At 42.9% G+C, this 18951-nt stretch overlaps 1 protein-coding gene across 3 annotated transcripts in view; it reads right to left on the bottom strand.

Annotated features, from left to right (window-relative positions):
* The window catches only part of CAMK1D (calcium/calmodulin dependent protein kinase ID), a 362522-nt gene that overhangs the window by 111630 nt on the left and 231941 nt on the right, over positions 1 to 18951 (bottom strand). Inside the window, exon 1 of one of the 3 annotated variants that reach the window (XM_045030990.1) lies at positions 5234 to 5363. The exons of the other annotated variants lie outside the window; for them this stretch is intronic. Within the exon in view, the coding sequence (XP_044886925.1) occupies positions 5234 to 5268 (35 nt within the window). The 5' untranslated portion in view covers positions 5269 to 5363. Of the gene's footprint in view, positions 1 to 5233; positions 5364 to 18951 lie in introns of those variants that run through there. 3 annotated transcript variants of the gene reach the window in all.

The raw sequence follows: 18951 nt of genomic DNA, 5'->3' as shown, positions 1-18951 counted from the left end.
CAGATGACAGAACAAGGAGCAATGGTCTCAAGTTGTGTGTGGGGGGGGTGTCCTAGGTTGGATATTAGGAAACTATTTCATTAGGAGGGTGGTGAAGCATTGGAAGGGGTTACCTAGGGAGGTGGTGGAATCTCCATCCTTAGAGGTTTTTAAGGCCTGGCTTGACAAAGCCCTGGCCGGGATGATTTAGTTGGGGTTAGTCCTGCTTTGAGCAGGGGATTGGATTAGATGACCTCCCGAGGTCTCTTCCAAACCTAATCTTCTATGATTCTATGAAGACCTTGAGTCTACGAGTTGCACTGACAATTGCCATTTGGCGTGAGCAGTATCTTGCTGTGATATTAAGGGGAGTTGTAGAAGCTGATGACATGGGGTATGTTCACTTCTGGAAGAGAGCGAGTGTACCACTCCCATGAATAGGGGGGTTATGCACACACACCCACACACTAAGAGAAGCTATAGACACATCTCAAGAGGATGATATATCCTGCAGTGTTTTGACTGTAGCCAGATCATTGAGTTGCTAGATCCTGATGAATGTTCCCAGGCTTCTGACATGTAGGTAGCCTGCCAGGATGTTACTGCCTGACCGAATTCATTTGGGTGGTATATTTCCATTTTGATGAGTGGCAGTTTGCCTCCTTGCATGGCACTGATGCTGATGGGAGCTTCTTGTACATATGGCTGTATTTCAAGTTGAGAGAGTTCACTCCTGGGTATATAGATGCTATAGGTGCATATAGATGCTGAAATGAATAACGTTCAGAAACAAAAATCATTTATAAACAGATGGCAAGTTATGAAACCACAAAGTAAAGCAAATGTAAACACCATTTTTAATTTCTTGGCACTTAAGGCATATCACTCAAAGTGGCTTTTTGGGATTTTACTATGATATTTAACTAATATTCCTCCTCCTGTTTCTCAATCATCCTTTTACTTGTTTCCATTATTTTAATCCTTTGTATTTCTCTGCAATCCCCATAGGAGGAGCCTCTATACCACTGTGTTTGGATGCTATGCCTGAGAGCAGCCAGAATTTGAGATCTTTGGATAGTATTTGCAGTTTTGCCTTTTGTGCACAACTGTTTCTTTAGTGATTAACCAGCACGCAAGCTTTGTAAGCCTGACTCTGAAAGAGGCCATTTACCAGTGTGAAAAGAGTTTCTTGGGATGTTTTTTATAAGTTGAGATCTTTTCATTCACAGATACTTGATGCATCTGCAGTTATAATTATAGGACCTAATCCTAAAATCCCTGTAAAGTGGGATTATTGATGTGAGTCAAGTTACATCAATAAATGTTTGGACCACAAATTCTCTGACCACAGTACACAGGAAAATTGAAAGTGCTAGTAACACAGCTAGGTAACTTCTCAACTCAAAACGGCAAGGGAGGGAGAAGGGTCCTGGACATGGCTAGGACTAGGATTCAGGAGACCTGGATTCTATTCTTGACTCAGTCACTGAACTGTTTGTTGAGTGACCTTAAGGCATGTTCACCTCTCTGTGCCTTTGTTTCCCCTTTCCTCTCTTTGTCTTGTCTATTTACTATTCAAGGCTCTCCACTTGTCTGCACAGTGCCTAGCACAATGAAGACCTAGTCTCAGCTGGGGACTCTAGGCTCTACCATAATACAAATAATAATTAGAACTGTCAGTTAAGCGCAATTAACTCAAGCGATTAATGCAAAACAAATTAACTAGATTTAAAAACAGTCGCAATTAATCACTGTTTTAATTGCACTGTTAAACAATAATAGAATGCCAATTTAAATTTATTATAAATATTTTGGTGTTTTTCTACATTTTCAAATCTATTGATTTCAGTGACAACAGAATACAAAATGTACAGTGCTCACTTTATATTATTTTTATTACAAATATTTGCACTGTAAAAATGATAAAAGAAATAGTATTTTTCAATTCACCTCATAAAAGTACTGTAGTACAATATTTTTATTGTGGAAGTGTAACTTACAAATGTAAAATTATTTTCTTATATAACTGCACTCAAAAACAAAACAATGTAAAACTTTAGAGCCAGAGGGGGGGGGGGCGCAAGATAGGTAATTTGCCCAAGGCCCCAGGCCCCGCATGAGAGTTTTTCGGGGCCCCTGGAGCGGGGTCCTTCACTCGCTCTGGGGGCCCTGGAAAACTCTTGCAGGGCCTGGGCCCCCAGAGCTTCTTCCGCTCTGGGTCATCGTCGGCAATTCGGTGGCGAAGTGCCCCGAAGACCCACAGCGGGGGTTCCTTCCGCCCTGAGAGCCGCCGCTGAAGTGCCGGGTCTTCGGTGGCAATTCGGCAGCAGGGGCTCCTCCCCGCCGAAGACCCCAGGCCCCCTGAATCCTCTGGGTGGCCCTGTTTAGAGCTTACAAGTCCACTCAGTCCTACTTCTTGCTCACCCAATTGCTTCGACAAACAAATTTGTTTACTTTTACTGGAGATAATGCTGCTCTCTTCTTATTTACAATGTCACCTGAAAGTGACAGGCATTCCCATGACACTGTTAAGCTGGCAAGGTATTTATGTGCCAGATATGCTAAACATTCATATGCCCCTTCATGCTTCGGCCACCATTCCAGAGGATAATGCTTCCATGCTGAATTTAAATTGGTATTCTATTATTGTTTAACAGTGTGATTAAAACGGAGATTAATAGCGACTACTTTTACGATTAATTGCCTTTTTATTAATCATTTGACAGTCCTAATAATAATAAAAGTTTATGCCTGTAATCAAAATTTGCTGGTAGTATCAACAGCTGCTGGAAGGGATGGTTTTTCTGTGTTTGAATTCTGGCTAATAGAAATCTTTATACTTATTAGAAGGTAAATTACACTAGCAGGAACAAATATTTTATTTTGTAGCTGTATAATTATTAATAAATGTAATGAGATGGAAACTGCAGCATAAGAAAAAACAGTTCTAAGTCTTTTCAGGATGAAACAGAAAGTTAATATAAAATCTAGTATACATTAATTTATCTGCTTAGATTGATGTCATGAATAACTTTAGGAGTTATATAAGTTCTCTCTTTTTCTTAAACTAATGAATAAATAAATTACTTTAGTGCAAATGAATTTAAGATAGACCAGCCCAAAGAATCTCTTTCAATGACTTTTTTAATTAAATAATTTTCCAGCTAAGCCACCTGTAAAACTTGTCAGACATACAGATCAGTTCTATCTAGCCAGAAAAATCTTACTCTTATGAAAGAATAAATCCTAATCCCTCCCTGTTACCATTAGACTGCAGAATCTCTAATCAAATACCAAGCTGCTTGAAGAAAAATCTAAATACAGCATAAGGAACATAACTACCTACGCTCTACCATCTCTTTTATATCCCTAAAATTAGCTAGTTTTAGTTCTGATTTTCTTTGTATTAAGGAATATTTGAAACTATAGAAATAGAAATGAGAAAAACCTACTAGGTCCTTTAGTCCATCCTCCTGCCAGTGTAAGATTGCTCCCTACAACTGTGTAGGGTGGTTCCCTAGTGCTGTGTCCTATTCTGTTTGAAATGACTTCAGCAAGTGGGCTCCCACAATTTTATGTGGAGGGTGATTTCTCCATCTAGCAGATCTCACCATTAGGAAAGTGTATCCCGATGCTCATTTTAATACATATCCTGTCACTTACTAGCTTTCTTTTTATCCCAGCACCGGTAGTCCCCTGAACAAGCTTGAGTGCCCACACTATACTCCACTCACACCTTGATTTACTGTCCATAGTGTCCTCCCTGAGGTTTGGCATTACAGATAGCTCAAAAGCAACAACTCCATAGAAACCTCAGCTTTAGCTTCCTCACATAAATTGGCTGTTCTTGATGTCTTTTCTGAAGCAGCTCCTCCTAGAGCTGTTGCTAGTCTTCCTGCTGGGCTGCAGCCCAGGTTTCTATCACTCTTGTTGTGCTAGTCATCTCAGGACTTCTTCCACCCCTCACCCGTTGTGTCTGGAGGGAGTCTGGAAATCTTATTACTCGTACCAAAATGGGAAAGGCCTGAGTCGCTACCCGATCACCCACAAAGGCCTGGAACACAGCTAACTGAAGTCAGTAGAAAGTTACATTGACTCCAGTGGGCTTTGGGTCAGACTCCAATAACACAACATGGACACTCAGCCTAAACTTCCTCCACTAGGAGTCAGTGTCTGTCTTAGTTCCCTCTTCCCAAAGGGGCTCTGCCACCTCCCATGTGTCATAAGTAGATTTAATGAGCTACACCTGCCACAGTGATTCACCAGAACTTCAGCAGCTACATGCCAGGTTCTAATTGCTGCTAAGAGAGTGAGTCAACCGAAAAGCCCTGACACCTTTTCCCAATTTCCTTGTGCTACACTAACAAGTTCTTCTCTCTTTTCTTGGGGTTTGCATTCACCAGATACTTGTGCAGAGTTAATATATCCCTTTCTAATCATCATTTGGCCAAGCAACTAAATGTGTGTACTTTTAATCTATCCTCAGTCAGTTCTACCAGCCTCTTAATCATTTCTGTAGTTCTTGTCATGGCTAGTCTCAACGTACTAATGCTTTTTCAAATGCCATAATAAACTCAACAATCACTTGTGAGGCACCGAGAGTAACCATTCTGTATGCTTAGAAAAGGAAAGATTACGATGTCAAAATCACTGGGAAATCTTGAGCTCTTCATGGTACACATGGTACTGTATTTTAAAACTCACTAGAATATGTTTCACTTTCCACCTTTTAATGTCTCTACTAGGACTAGCAGAAATTTTTCCAAAAAAAAATATTTCGATGGAAAATTGAGTTTTCGACAAACTGGAAATGTTCACATAAAGTGTCTGTTTCAGTTCTTCATTGTAAAGCTGAAAGTGTGAAAACCAAACATTTTTGGCTGAACACCAAACAAAAACCTAAATCAGTTTTTGGGTTTTCAGTTTTCCATCAAAAAAAGTTAAGATTTTCTGCTAAAAACATTGATGGAAATGGAAAATGTGCATCACTGAAATTTTCCACGGAAAAAACCCCAACCACTTCTTCTGCAAGTCACCCAAAATTGGCTTCATTAAAGTTCCACATTATTACAACAACATAGGCCTTTCTAGAGAGTAGACAGATAAGCAATTAGATTCTTCGTTACTCCCTGCCCCAGTTTGAATTCTAGATAGCCTTCTTTGCATTTGCCAGATTTTCACAACAGGTGTTCTCTTAAGCTGGACAGATAGCACTTCCAGCCTTACAGATCTTGCACTGGGCTGGGTTTTTTACCTTTCTGTTTTTAACAGTGGGAAGGCTCCAGGCATCTGGAGTGTGGGCTTCCCCTCAGCCCACCAGAGAAGCACCTGGGTTTCTCACACACCCTGATGGCTCTGACTCATCACCATGTAGGACTGTAAGCAGAAGTGAGAAGCACTCAAATGACAGCTTTTCTCCAATAAATTCCCTCCTCCCTTCACTCACCAGACAGCTGCTCTTCACACTCCATGTGAAGTGCTGTACATCATCTTTGCATTAACTCCTACATACCAGCTGCTAGAATTAGCTTGAGATTGGCAACATCCTCCCAGTGCCTGGTAATTTAACAGTCTTCCCGGCCTCTGTCAGCTCAAGGATCTGAGACACCTGAAGTCAATCTTATCTATGCTTTGATCCTGTAACTGGATTTGTGTAGGGAAACTCTTACCCCTGTGAACAGCCCTGCTGATTTCAGAGAGGCTCCGCATGCATGCGAAGGCTTGTACGCAGAGATCCAATTACAGGATTGGGAGTCTCAGCATGTTGAGGAGGAAGACACTTAGATCCCACTTTTCTTTCCATGAGTATCAGTCTCTGTCCCTGCCTACACTGTTTGGCCTGTCTGGTCATGCTGCCAGGGGATTTGGTTTTCAAAAGCTGTCTCTGCTTCCTTGGCTTATCACAGACCCTGTATTGCCCCTGTAATTTTTAAACTATTTGTTTGTTACAATTCCACACAAAGGGGCCTGACTTCTCCCTTGGGGCCTGATCCATCCAGGGCCCATCAAAGTCAAAGGAAGGACTCCTAGTGACATCAACAGCAATGGAGAAGGCCCGGGCTGTGGGCATGGAGGCACTCGGACACACCACAATGCAGTTACATTATATGGGGTGAGTGGGCAGGGTTTGGGAAGCCCACAGAGAGTACAGAACATGGCACCCCACACAGAGTTGGACAAGATGGTTTGGGGCAGGGCAGAGCCAGCAAGAACAGTGGATTTGCAGCAGCTCACCTATGATGGTCACGAAAGAGAGGGGTGCAGGAACCATGGGAGTTACTGCAGTCTCAGGGCTCCTATAGCTGAGTGAGCAGCTCACTTCAGAGTCCTTCCAATGGTGTCATGTGAAACGGGCTCCCCAGATACTCAGGCTGTACTGAAGGGGATGATTTGCCCCTCTGTTAATTATTCCTGAGTGTGGCCAGAGATGAGTGAGGTGCTGTAATCTGATTAGCTGTTCTTTGTTAATGAATTATTGATAGGGCTGTTGCTTGGCTCAGTGAATAGAGCACTGGCCTGGCTGCTAGTCCCAGCTCTGCTGCTGCCCTGCTGGGTGGTCCTGGGCAATTCACTTCACCTCTCTGTGCCTCAGTTTCTCCACCTGTAAAATGGGGATAATGACATTGCCCTCCTTTGTAAAGCATCTTGAGATTTACTGATGACAAGCCAATATAAGAGCTTTGTCTTTCCATTTGTCATCTGTATGGGACAGGAGGGCAATCCACCAGCCAATACTAGTAAGACAGCTAGACTAAGGTGCCGGACCAGATAAAAGATCTTTGTTTCCTCTGTATTGTACAGTATGTATTGGTCACTTGACAGAAAACATTAATGAAATACTACAGCCTTGAGGAAAAGGAAACCGCAAAGTTATTGGATTGACCCTCAGACTGTATTGTCACAGGGCTTTCAACCCAAATTTATGAATCATGCTTAAGCATATACTTAAAGTTTGGCTGTGGCCAAACTGGGAACTAGCAGATTTTAGGAGGCTAGCATAGATAGGGCAGAGTTCAAAAGACATGCCCAGGTTGCAGCCTAGGCTAACATCTGATTTGGCCACTGTGACAATCTTTGGGTTCAACCAAGACCAGTAAGGGGTTGTGTTACTGCCTGCCCTGTAACTCTGGGTGCCTTCAATGTTATGCTGCTGTGGCTCACAGCCCTGGCACCAACAGACATCCTACAACCATGGAGGTCACACCCTGGCTTCCATCGCCCAGTTACTTTTTGCAGGGGGACCCCCAACACCCTCCCATTACTGAATTTCCCCCAGACCATCTGCCCTGCAGTGTCCAGCCCTCTCCTGGAACACTCACAGAAGTTATTAAGTTTGTTGCTCCTTTAAAGAGACAACACACTGCAGCTCATTAATTTAACTGGGGTTTGACAAACACTTATTTTAATCACAGCACAGAATTGCTTTACAGTAAAGGGAAAACAAATTTATTTAACAAAAGGACATAGATTTAAGTGATACCAAGTATAAGGAATAAAGGTAGAAAGGGTTACAAGCAAACAAAAGTAAAAATAGGCTTCTAAGACTAAAACTTAATTTCAGCAAGTTACAATCTTGGCCTAAGCTGGGTTCTCACCTACACTTGGTTCCTAGAGACCCCCTTGGTTGAAGAATCCAACTTTCTATGATTTCAAGAGCTCTAGCCCCTTAAATTCCTCAAGTGATGGACACCAAAATGGTTTTCTGTTTCTGCTTTTATCTCTGAAATTTCACTAACCCTGTTACAAAAAGCCAGAAGGTTTCCTGGGGTACAGTCTCCATCCTCAACTGAGGTTGTTAAATATTCATCTTTCCCCACTTCCTCTCCTGATGGCGTTGTTTGCCTTGTATGTAAATGTGCTTTTCTTTGTCTTTGATCACACCTTACCTAGCTTACATAGGAGACCCATTCAAGCCAGTGGAACCACATGCCTTTTTCTGAAACAAGCATGGCTTAGGCACTGCTTGCCAAATACATGTTAAGAATACATTTGCAGCACATATCTATAACGTCCTTTGTGGGTTTACCATACATACATCATGCAGTGATTTTCGGGACCAGAGTGTTACTAGTTTGTATACAATACCTTACATGGCACCTTTTAGATACAGCTTATGATAAGTGTGTTAGGTGTGGTGAATATGTCAGGTTTGATAAGAGTTGCAGACACAGAATAACGAACCACCAGTGGGCCTCTGTGTCAGAGCCACAAATACATGTAAAGTGCTAAATCACAGTTGTTAAATTTGGTGGAAAGATCTGAAGTTTCACTCCTGTTCTATAGCTTCCCAACCAAATCTGCTTTTTCTGTGGTTTGAATTAGCATTATCACTTGTTAAACAAAGCCATAGCTATCTAGGAACACGTTGCTATGCTATTGCCGCTCGGAACTTCACAGTAAAGACAATAACCAGGGCATTATGAATCTAAGCAGCTCAACTTTTGTTTCACAGGCTTATGGGGCTTTTACATAGATATCTGATCTATTTTTTACATATATTGCTGAGATTCTGTAATGTTCATTCTGAAAACTACATGTAGTGTATATAAGGTTTATAATTGTAAGAAAGATTGACATTATAATGAAATATTGAGGAAATTGAAAAAAAACAACAACAATTACTTATCACTATCTGTAGGCACAACTGAATACGGTCATTTTCTTGCTGTAGGAAAAGATTTACAAAAAGTCCTTCACATTATACGAGGTTTCAAGATGCTCTATACAGGATTATGAGAACAATACAGTCTATTTTCAGCTCACCAAGAAGAGTGAATCAACAGCCTTTAAAAAACAGTCTTTCTGGTGATTCATCTACAGAATGTATGTGTTTGAGTCAACAGAGTGGATTTATATCACCTCCGCCCAGCATGTAGCCGTTCTTTCTTGTAGATCTAAGTCCAGGTCCATCAAGACATCCAGACAGCCGATTAAGAGGCTGGAATCACAGGGGAACACACAAGAAAGACGTAAATACTATTCTACAGTGTAGCTGCATGTACCAGGAGGGCTAAATTAAATAATAAAATATATTTTGGAGAAGCTCCTTTATGTCAAGTTGAGCTATCGGTGCTTGCCAAAGGTTGGTTTTTTGGGTTTGATGCCACTTGCTATAGCTATAAGAGTTTTATCCACATTTATCAGAAAGCTCCTGTAGAATTTTCTGAAAACTTCTGGGTATATTGTTGGAAGCGGAAACCTTGTGGCCAACAGCTTCTGCTTTCAATCTTTCAGGTCTAATGGGTTCTGCAAATCAGTATTTTTTTCTTCATAAGTTAATAGCGTAGTATATGATTGCACTGAATGTTATGCTACATATCAAGTGATAACTCAAGTTTGAGCAAAGTACAACAGCTTGTATTGCAGGAATTGTCCTAAAACAGGTAACTGTCACTTAATCTTGTTAAGAGGCCTGTGTTATATAGGAAAGAACTAGCTGGAGGAATAGTATGTTATCTGAGAACAGTGCTGATATTCACCCTCTAAAGGATACTCCCATGTTTGGCTTAATGTGGTGCATTCAAAGTTTGAGTAGAATAAACACAATGTGGGTTGCGTTTTGCCTTGCAAATCATTATTCAAGACCATTCAATAGGACTGAGACCTTGAGGCCATTAATATAATTTAGAACCAAAAAGCTGTATAAAATAACACAGAGTTTGGTAGGAAAACAATTTTTGCACTAACAAATATCTGGGGGCTGATCCACCTCTGACTTACATCAGTGCACAACAGGAATAACTCAACTGAAGTCAACGGGGTTCCATGGGTGTCACCCTGGTGAGAGGAGACTTGAGCCCCCTCGTGTTAGTTCATGTTCTCTTTCCCACATTTCTCTCGCTCTCTGGACTGTATTTGGTAGAGAACCAATTACCATACAAGGTTATGGTGATAAGTAAAATGGACTGAATTATGATAGTTAACAGCGTATATCTTTGCAAAATACTTCTAATGACTCAGATGGCTGGATACTTACTGCCCTGAAGCATGAATTGTGTCAAAGCAAGACACTGAAAAGAGTATGTCATAGTGAAGCTCTTGAAGCAGTAATTTTGACTTCAGGGAAATCTACAAGTAGTACAGATGCTACAGACAATGCCACACAAACAAACAAACTGATATGCTATTTACATTGAAAAAGTAGGAATAAAGCCCGAATTGCAATTTTTTAAAATTAAAATGGCCATTTCATGCACAACTACATCGTCTTCCTTTTTGCAAAACAGTTATTTAGGAAATACACTGAAATCAAACTAAATGAGTCATTAGGATACATTATTGTGCCCACACTCGTATTCTCAATCATTATGCTGGTGTGTGTGTTGTATTCCTTTCTATCTATCCAATGAACTTATATGCCTCAACGAACAAGCGTCACAACAATTCACAGCCTTTAATGTACTGATCCTCACAACTTCCATGAGGTCAGTGGCTGCTATTATTCACATTGTACAGAAGGGGAACTAAGACACACAGAGACCAAGTGACTTGCACAGGGTCCCACAGGAAATCTGTGACACAGCAGTGAACTGAGACTTGGTCTCTCAAGACCTAAGCTAGTGCCCTAACCACTGGACTGACTTTATTTTCATTCCACTTGCCTTACCACTGTTCTTCATGGGTCTTTTTGTCTACTGAGCCTGTTGGCCATTTGGGGCAGGGACTCATCTTATTATCTACCTATAGCACATACCATTGTTGTAGTATTTGAGTACCTAGCACACCCCGGAGGTGCTATATAAGTAACAATAAATTTTCCAGATTTGGGGCTGGACTGTGCATGCCCCTTTGCATATGACCAGGTAAGAAAGCTGTAACAGGAAGACTTTCCTGTTCCTTGTGCCCTTGAGAAGGGTCTGGGTGCAATCTGGCCTTGAGTTTGGCACTGAACTTTCCTAAAGAGGGCAGGAAGGGCAAGAAAGGGAATCCAGTGATTAGGGCACCTGCTTAGTCTGCAGGACTATGCCCTTGAGGAAAGCATCTATTAATCCCCTGCTGTCTTCAATAAGCAGCTCCACCTACTCACAAATAAAGAAATAGATATTCCAGATATTCAAATTCTGGACACAGCCAGTCATGAGCCAGCCTGGGCTCAGTTTGTTCAATCCTTAACAACACCCTCATACTAATACAAATGTTCCCCATTGCTACCTTCAGTGGTTCATGCATGCTTCTAATGGCATCCACCGCTATACTGCACACACTGGGTGAAATCCTGACCCAAATGAAGTCAATGGGAATTTTGCCATTGACTTCAGGTGGATCAGGATTTTACCCATTATAAGTTTGGATGTCATACTACTACACTGTTTAGTACAGCTACATACCTATCTCATAAGAACAAATAAATATGCATGTTCTTGTTGGCTACCTTAGTATATAATGTTACAGAATACAATATATTGAGTAGTTTGCATTATGATAGATAAACTTACGTGAAATGACAATGAAAGATGGATGTGTAAAGTTATTAAACAGATACCTTAATAGAGCACTTGGTGAGAGATGATAAAACTTTATATTATGTGCTTTGAAATGTTCTTCGTAGTGGTCACAACTACCATGCCAACAGCACATACTCTGACTAATTCTCGGTACTTCTACAGCACCTTCAAGCCGAGGAACTGAATGGACTTCACAGGCATTAAGGGCCAGATTCTAATACCCTTATTCCATGAGTCCCACTGACTTCAAGAACTAATTAATTAATTAACTAGACTCCTATTAGGAACATATTACACCATTCCCACTTTGCAAACAGGCCAATTACAGCAGAAACTGAGTTGAGATCACACTGGAAATCAGCGGCAGAGCTGGGAGTAGTACTAAGGTCTCATGACTTCCAGACTTGTGCCTTAATCATCCTTTCTGAAAGGCTTGGGAGACTTTCCTGCTACTAGCCTCTGGTTCTCTTTACAGCTAGAAGGGAAAGGCCTAGATTTTGTTCCCATAAGTAAAGGGGGGAGGGATAGCTCAGTGGTTTGAGCATTAGCCTGCTAAACCCAGAGTTGTGAGTTCAATCCTTGAGGGGGCCACTTAGGGATCTGGGGCAAAAATCAGTACTTGGTACTGCTAGTGAAGGCAGGGGGCAGGACTCAATGACCTTTCAAAGTCCCTTCCAGTTCTAGGAGATAGGTATATCTCCAATTATTTAAAAAAAAAATATATATATAAAGTGGTGTGTCCTTTACCCCACTCTGCAGTGCCACTGTTTCCATGTTGTAGAAAGTTGTAATTCCTGTGGTAGAATATTATCAGACTTCCTAAATACACAAGCATCACAGTCGCACAGGCACCGACCATTAGGAAATGTTGTCTCACGTGCATCCACTTTCACTTTTTGTACCATATGTTTGACTTCTGCCTAATCTCCAACAAGTTATTCGCTCCCTCTGTTGCTCACACAGAACAGCTGTAGTGCTCTACTTTACTAAGCATTAAGGGATGGAGACCAAAGGGAAACGACGCAGTGCAGTGTAATCAAATTCAGAGAAAAACACTACATCCCAATTCATGAGTAAGGCTACAATTTAGTCATGGGTATTTTTAGTAAGGTCAAGGAAGGTCAAGGTCAATAAACAAAAATTTATGGCCCCTGACCTGTCCACCAGCCGCCGGGGGCCATGGACCGCAGCTGCTCCAGCCCGCTGGGGACCACTGTCGGGGCTAGTGGACGGCAGCTGCCTGGGGCTGTGGACCAGAGCTGCTCCAGCCGTCCCAGGACGGCTGCCAGGGTCCGCTGGAGCAGTGGCTGGTGCCGCAGTCTCCAGGGCCACACCAGCAATGGTTGGTGTGGCTGTCCTGGGAGCCAGCTGCTTGGGCAGCTCTGGAGTCAGCCACACTGGCCCCTGCAGAAGTCACAGAGGTTGCGGAAAGTCACAGAATCCGTGACTTCCGCGACCTCCGTGACAGACACAGAGCCCTATTCATGAGATTATGAAGAAAGGGCATTTGGACTAGCTCTTGATGCAGTTATAAACATGGGACATAGTGCAACTTCCACTGGTGCAGCTGGGGATCAAAACTGCTGAAAACCCATGCAAAGTATGCAAAGACTCCTCCTGAGGGTCGAAATGACAGTCTGGACCTATACATTGAATGCTTCCGCCGACGTGCACAGGCAGAAATTGTGGAAAAACAACATCGCTTGCCTCATAACCTAAGTCGTGCAGAACGCAATGCCATCCACAGCCTCAGAAACCATCCTGACATTATAATCAAAGAGGCTGATAAAGGAGGTGCTGTTGTCATCATGAACAGGTCTGACTACCAAAAGGAGGCCGCCAGACAACTCTCCAACACCAAATTCTACAGGCCACTTCCCTCAGATCCCACTGAGGAATACACTAAGAAACTGCACCATCTACTCAGGACACTCCCTACACTTACACCGGAACAAATAAACATACCCTTAGAGCCCCGACCAGGGCTATTCTATCTACTGCCCAAAATCCACAAACCTGGAAATCCTGGACGCCCCATCATCTCGGGCATTGGAACTCTCACTGAAGGACTGTCTGGATATGTGGACTCTCTACTCAGACCCTATGCCACCAGCACTCCCAGCTATCTCCGTGACACCACTGATTTCCTGAGGAAACTACAATGCATTGGTGACCTTCCAGAAAACACCATCCTGGCCACCATGGATGTAGAGGCTCTCTACACCAACATCCCACACGCTGATGGAATACAAGCTGTCAGGAACTGTATCCCTGATGATGCCACAGCACAACTGGTTGCTGAGCTCTGTGCCTTTATCCTCAGACACAACTATTTCAAATTTGATGACAACATATATCTCCAGATCAGTGGCACCGCTATGGGCACCCGCATGGCCCCACAATATGCCAATATTTTTATGGCTGACCTGGAACAACGCTTCCTCAGCTCCCGTCCACTCACGCCCCTTCTCTACCTACGCTACATTGATGACATCTTCATCATCTGGACCCATGGGAAGGAGACTCTAGAAAAATTCCACCATGATTTCAACAGCTTCCACCCCACCATCAACCTCAGCCTGGACCAATCTACAAGGGAGGTCCACTTCCTAGACACTACGGTGCAAATAATTGATGGTCACATTAACACCACCCTATACCGAAAACCTACCGACCGCTATGCCTACCTTCATGCCTCCAGCTTCCATCCCGGGCACACCACAAGATCCATTGTCTACAGCCAAGCACTGAGGTACAACCGCATCTGCTCTAACCCCACAGACAGAGACCAACACCTACAAAATCTCCACCAAGCATTCTCAAAACTACAGTACCCGCACGAGGAAATAAGGAGACAGATCAACAGAGCCAGACGTGTACCCAGAAGCCTCCTACTGCAAGACAAACCCAAGAAAGAAACCAACAGGACTCCACTGGCCATCACATACAGTCCCCAACTAAAACCCCTCCAGCGCATCATCAGGGATCTACAACCCATCCTGGAGAATGATCCCACACTTTCACAAGCCTTGGGTGGCAGGCCCACAGACAACCTGCCAACCTGAAGCATATTCTCACCAGCAACTGCACACCGCACCATAGTAACTCTAGCCCAGGAACCAATCCATGCAACAAACCTTGATGCCAACTCTGCCCACATATCTACACCAGCGACACCATCACAGGACCTAACCAGATCAGCCACACCATCACCGGTTCATTCACCTGCACGTCCACCAATGTAATATATGCCATCATATGCCAGCAATGCCCCTCTGCTATGTACATCGGCCAAACTGGACAGTCTCTAAGGAAAAGGATAAATGGACACAAATCAGATATTAGGAATGGCAATATACAAAAACCTGTAGGAGAACACTTCAACCTCCCTGGCCACACAATAGCAGATCTTAAGGTGGCCATCCTGCAGCAAAAAAACTTCAGGACCAGACTTCAAAGAGAAACTGCTGAGCTCCAGTTCATCTGCAAATTTGACACCATCAGCTCAGGATTAAACAAAGACTGTGAATGGCTTGCCAACTACGGAACCAGCTTCTCCTCCCTTGGTTTTCACACTTCAACTGCTAGAACAGGGCCTCATCCTCCCTGATTGATCTAACCTCGTTATCTCTAGCTTGCTTCTTGCTTGCACATATAAACCTGCCCCTGGTAATTTCCACCACTTGCATCTGAAGAAGTGGGTATTCACCCACGAAAGCTCATGCTGTAAAACGTCTGTTAGTCTATAAGGTGCCACAGGACTCTTTGCTGCTTCTACAGAACCAGACTAACACGGCTACCCCTCTGATACATGCAAAGTATGTCACAGGGTGCCATGCAAAAGGGAAAGGCCTTTACAGGATGGAACATTCCTCCTCTGCTGATCTGCCTGTGGACACAGATGGGGCTACAGGGTGCAAGCTGAGTTTCATGCGACCTGGAGCAGAACAGGGGACAAATATCACTGTAGTATGTTCCTCTCTCAGGGCAGCGTAAATTAGGCTGCAATTTGCATGGTGAGTTACTTCTGTTCTGAAGAGTAGTAACTCCATCAATGTGGCTAAGAAACCCTGCAGAGAGGGGACTTATGCAGCAGGGGCTTGTGAGGAGATGGCTAAGCGATGGCACTGCAGCAGGGACAGGTTGCTTGGTCCTTGCGTAGTGTGGACAGGGCAAGATCCTCAGGCAATGGCTCTGTTTATTCCATATACATATTTTTTTCTGTCATGTGAGATCAGAGGAATAACTACTGTTTAACTGAACTTTTGTTTTGGCCTCTGAACATTTCCCTTTGTGAAAGGCTAATAGATCTCTCGAATTAAGCAACATGAGGCCTGGTCAGTTCTTGGATGAGAGACTTCTCATGGACACCTCTATCAAAGTTGCCTAAAAGCAGTACTGTCCTGAAAAGGAATTATGTTGAGTTCCTTGGTGATTTGGTATGTGGCACTCTGCCCTCTGACACAGTGATAAACTAATGCCCCAATCAGGGTGCAGTTTATAGTTGGAAATGTTACCCTTTGCATGAGACATAAGGTCTTGATCATTTCTTAGTTTGCAGTCTAAGAAAACTTAGACTGCAAGCTGTACGAGGCAAAGCCCAGGCTTTCATGTGTGTTTGTACAGCACCTTGCACCATGGAGCACTGATCTTAATTTGTGCCTTTGGGCACTATTGTAATATAGCTATTTAATTCAAATAATAGCAACAACTTTAAATACTTCTGCAGTTTCAACTGAAGATTTCATTCTTCCTGTCCCACCTGCTTCCTGACCTAACCTGTTCTTATTTTAAGCTGCTGTTGTGTTTCTTCCCACAGATGGATGTATTTCAATGGCAAGCAAAGGGATTCCAGTTTACAATTTGTTAAACTTGGGGGATAAAATGTGCTATATAAATGCAAGATCAAATTTTATTCCCCCAGATAATCTCTTTATATTTAAAGCATCTTTCATAGTATCTGGTGTATCTTAAAGAGCTTCCAAAAGTTCAATAACAAAAAAAATCTTATATCTATATATATTATAGCTAGACATGAATCAAACATCTTATAATAGCAAATCTAGCTGTAAAACCCAGTGAGAAAGGAGCAGATTTAACAGTCTCTGGCAGAAAATTTCATAATCCAGGAGGCAAAATGTCAAAGTATTTTGTCAAAATGATTGTGTTTAGTGTTTACATGAAGAACAGCATTAATCAATCAAAAATGTCTTGGATTGCAGTGACAAATGTTCAGCCAGATGGTACTGGTGAGGGAATGGAATCAGGAAATCTCTCTTCTCTAAATGCTCATACTCAACCATATTTATTTTCTTCCTCCTTATAGTTTTTCTGTGGTTTCCATTATCACTCATTACATAGGCAACAAAGCTATCTAGGAACTTCATTACTGGTTCTATGATGCACACTAGCTACTCAGAACTTCAGAGCAACAGCAGAGCCTGAACACAGCTTCCCAAGCACAGAACCCTACTGACTGACCTACAGGAGAACCATAACTGACATCTAGCAGTAAAAAGCTTATGACATACTGATGAATAGTTCTGATTCTTTCCAGCAGTGGTGGCAGAGAGAGAGAGAGAGTGTGTGTGTGTGTACGTACACTAGCCCATCACTGCATTATATTGCACAATGCATACAGGTACCCAGGGGTGTCATTTCAGAAAAATTTGGGAGAGAAGGGCAAAGTTGTGTCAACGTGTAGAACAGTATATGTAATTATATTCTATCCAGCAAAGCCAGAGTAGGGGAGTGGCAGACATAATGGAGCATATAGACTTATGAAAAGTCGGGGGGTGCGGGTAAACCAAGGTCAGGGGAAGATAATTGTCCCATTGCTAAGACTACGATTATGTCACAGAGGTCACGGAATCCGTGACATTTTCTGCCCCAGGCTGGAGCTGTCAGCAGGCATCCCCACAGCTCTCAGCCACTGTTGGCAGGAGGCCCACAGCAGCTCCTAGCCACCGGGCAGCAGGGGGACCCTGGAGCTCCCAGCCGCCCAGGAGACTCTGACGCAGCTCAGCTGCCACGGGGGGAGAGGGGACCCCACAGTGCCACAGCTGCCCACCTGCAGCAGGAACCCTCCCCCAGCAGCTCAGCCACTGCGGGCTGCAGGGGGACCGAAGAGCCATCAGCCTCTATGGGGCCGGACACTCCTCCCTCCGCATTTTGTCAGGGATATTTTTAGTAAAGATCATGGATGGGTGATGGGCTTCCGTGAATTTTTGTTTATTGCCCGTGACTTGTCCATGATTTTTACTAAAAATATCCGTGATAAAATCTGAGCCTTACCCATAGCAAATTATATCCCTGCATTGTGTGGCTCTCCCTCCTCTAGTAATCAATACAGTACATAACATAAGAACGGCCACACTGGGTCAGACCAAAGATCCATCTAGCCCAGTATCCTGTCTTCCAACAGTGGCCAATGCCAGGTGCCCCAGAGGGAATGAACAGAACAGGTAATCATCAAGTGATCCATCCCCTGTCGCCCATTCCCAGCTTCTGGCAAACAGAGGCTAGGGACACCATCCTTGCCCATCCTGGCTAATGGCCATTGATGGATCTATCCTCTATGAACTTATTTAGTTCTTTTTTGAACCCTGTTATAGTCTTGGCCTTCACAACATCCTCTGGAAAGGAGTTCTGCAGGTTGACTATGCGTTGTGTGAAAAAATACTTCATTTTGTTTGTTTTAAACCTTCTGCCTATTCATTTCATTTGGTGACCCCTAGTTCTTGTGTTATGAGGAGTAAATAACACTTCCTTATTTATTTTCTCCACACTAGTCATGATTTTAGGAACCTCTATCATATCCCCGCTTAGTCATCTCTTTTCCAAGCTGAAAAGTCCCAATCTTCTTAATCTCTCCTCATACGGAAGCCGTTCCATACCCCTAATCATTTTTGTTGCCCTTTTCTGAACCCTTTCCAATGCCAATATATCTTTTTTTGAGATGGGGCAACCACATCCGCACACAGTATTCAAGATGTGGACATACCATGGATTTATATAGAGGTAATATGATATTTTCTCTCTTATTATCTATCCCTTTCTTAATGACTCCCAACATTCTGTTCACTTTTTTGACTGCTCATTGGGTGGATGTTTTCAGAGAACTATCCACAATGACTCCGAGATCTCTTTCTTGAGTGGTAACAGCTAATTTAGACCCCCTCATTTTATATGTATTGTTGGGATTATGTTTTCCAGTGTGCATTACTTTGCATTTCTCAACACTGAATTTCATTTTCCATTTAGTTGCCCAGTGTTGTGAGATCCCTTTGTAGCTCTTTGCAGTCTGCTTTGGACTTAACTATCCTGAGTAGTTTTGTATCATCTGCAAATTTTGCCACCTCACTGTTTACCCCTTTTTCCAGATCATTTATGAATATGTTGGGCAGTACTGGTCCCAGTACAGACCCCTGGGGGACACCATTATTTACCTCTCTCCATATCTTATCCAGTAAGATATTCAGACCCCCAAACCATTAAGGGCTTATAAAAATGACTCTTGCAAGGGGGA

Source organism: Mauremys mutica, chromosome 1, assembly GCF_020497125.1.
Source record: "Mauremys mutica isolate MM-2020 ecotype Southern chromosome 1, ASM2049712v1, whole genome shotgun sequence".
NCBI lineage: Eukaryota > Metazoa > Chordata > Testudines > Geoemydidae > Mauremys > Mauremys mutica.
This window is presented reverse-complemented; position numbering and strand designations above follow the sequence as displayed.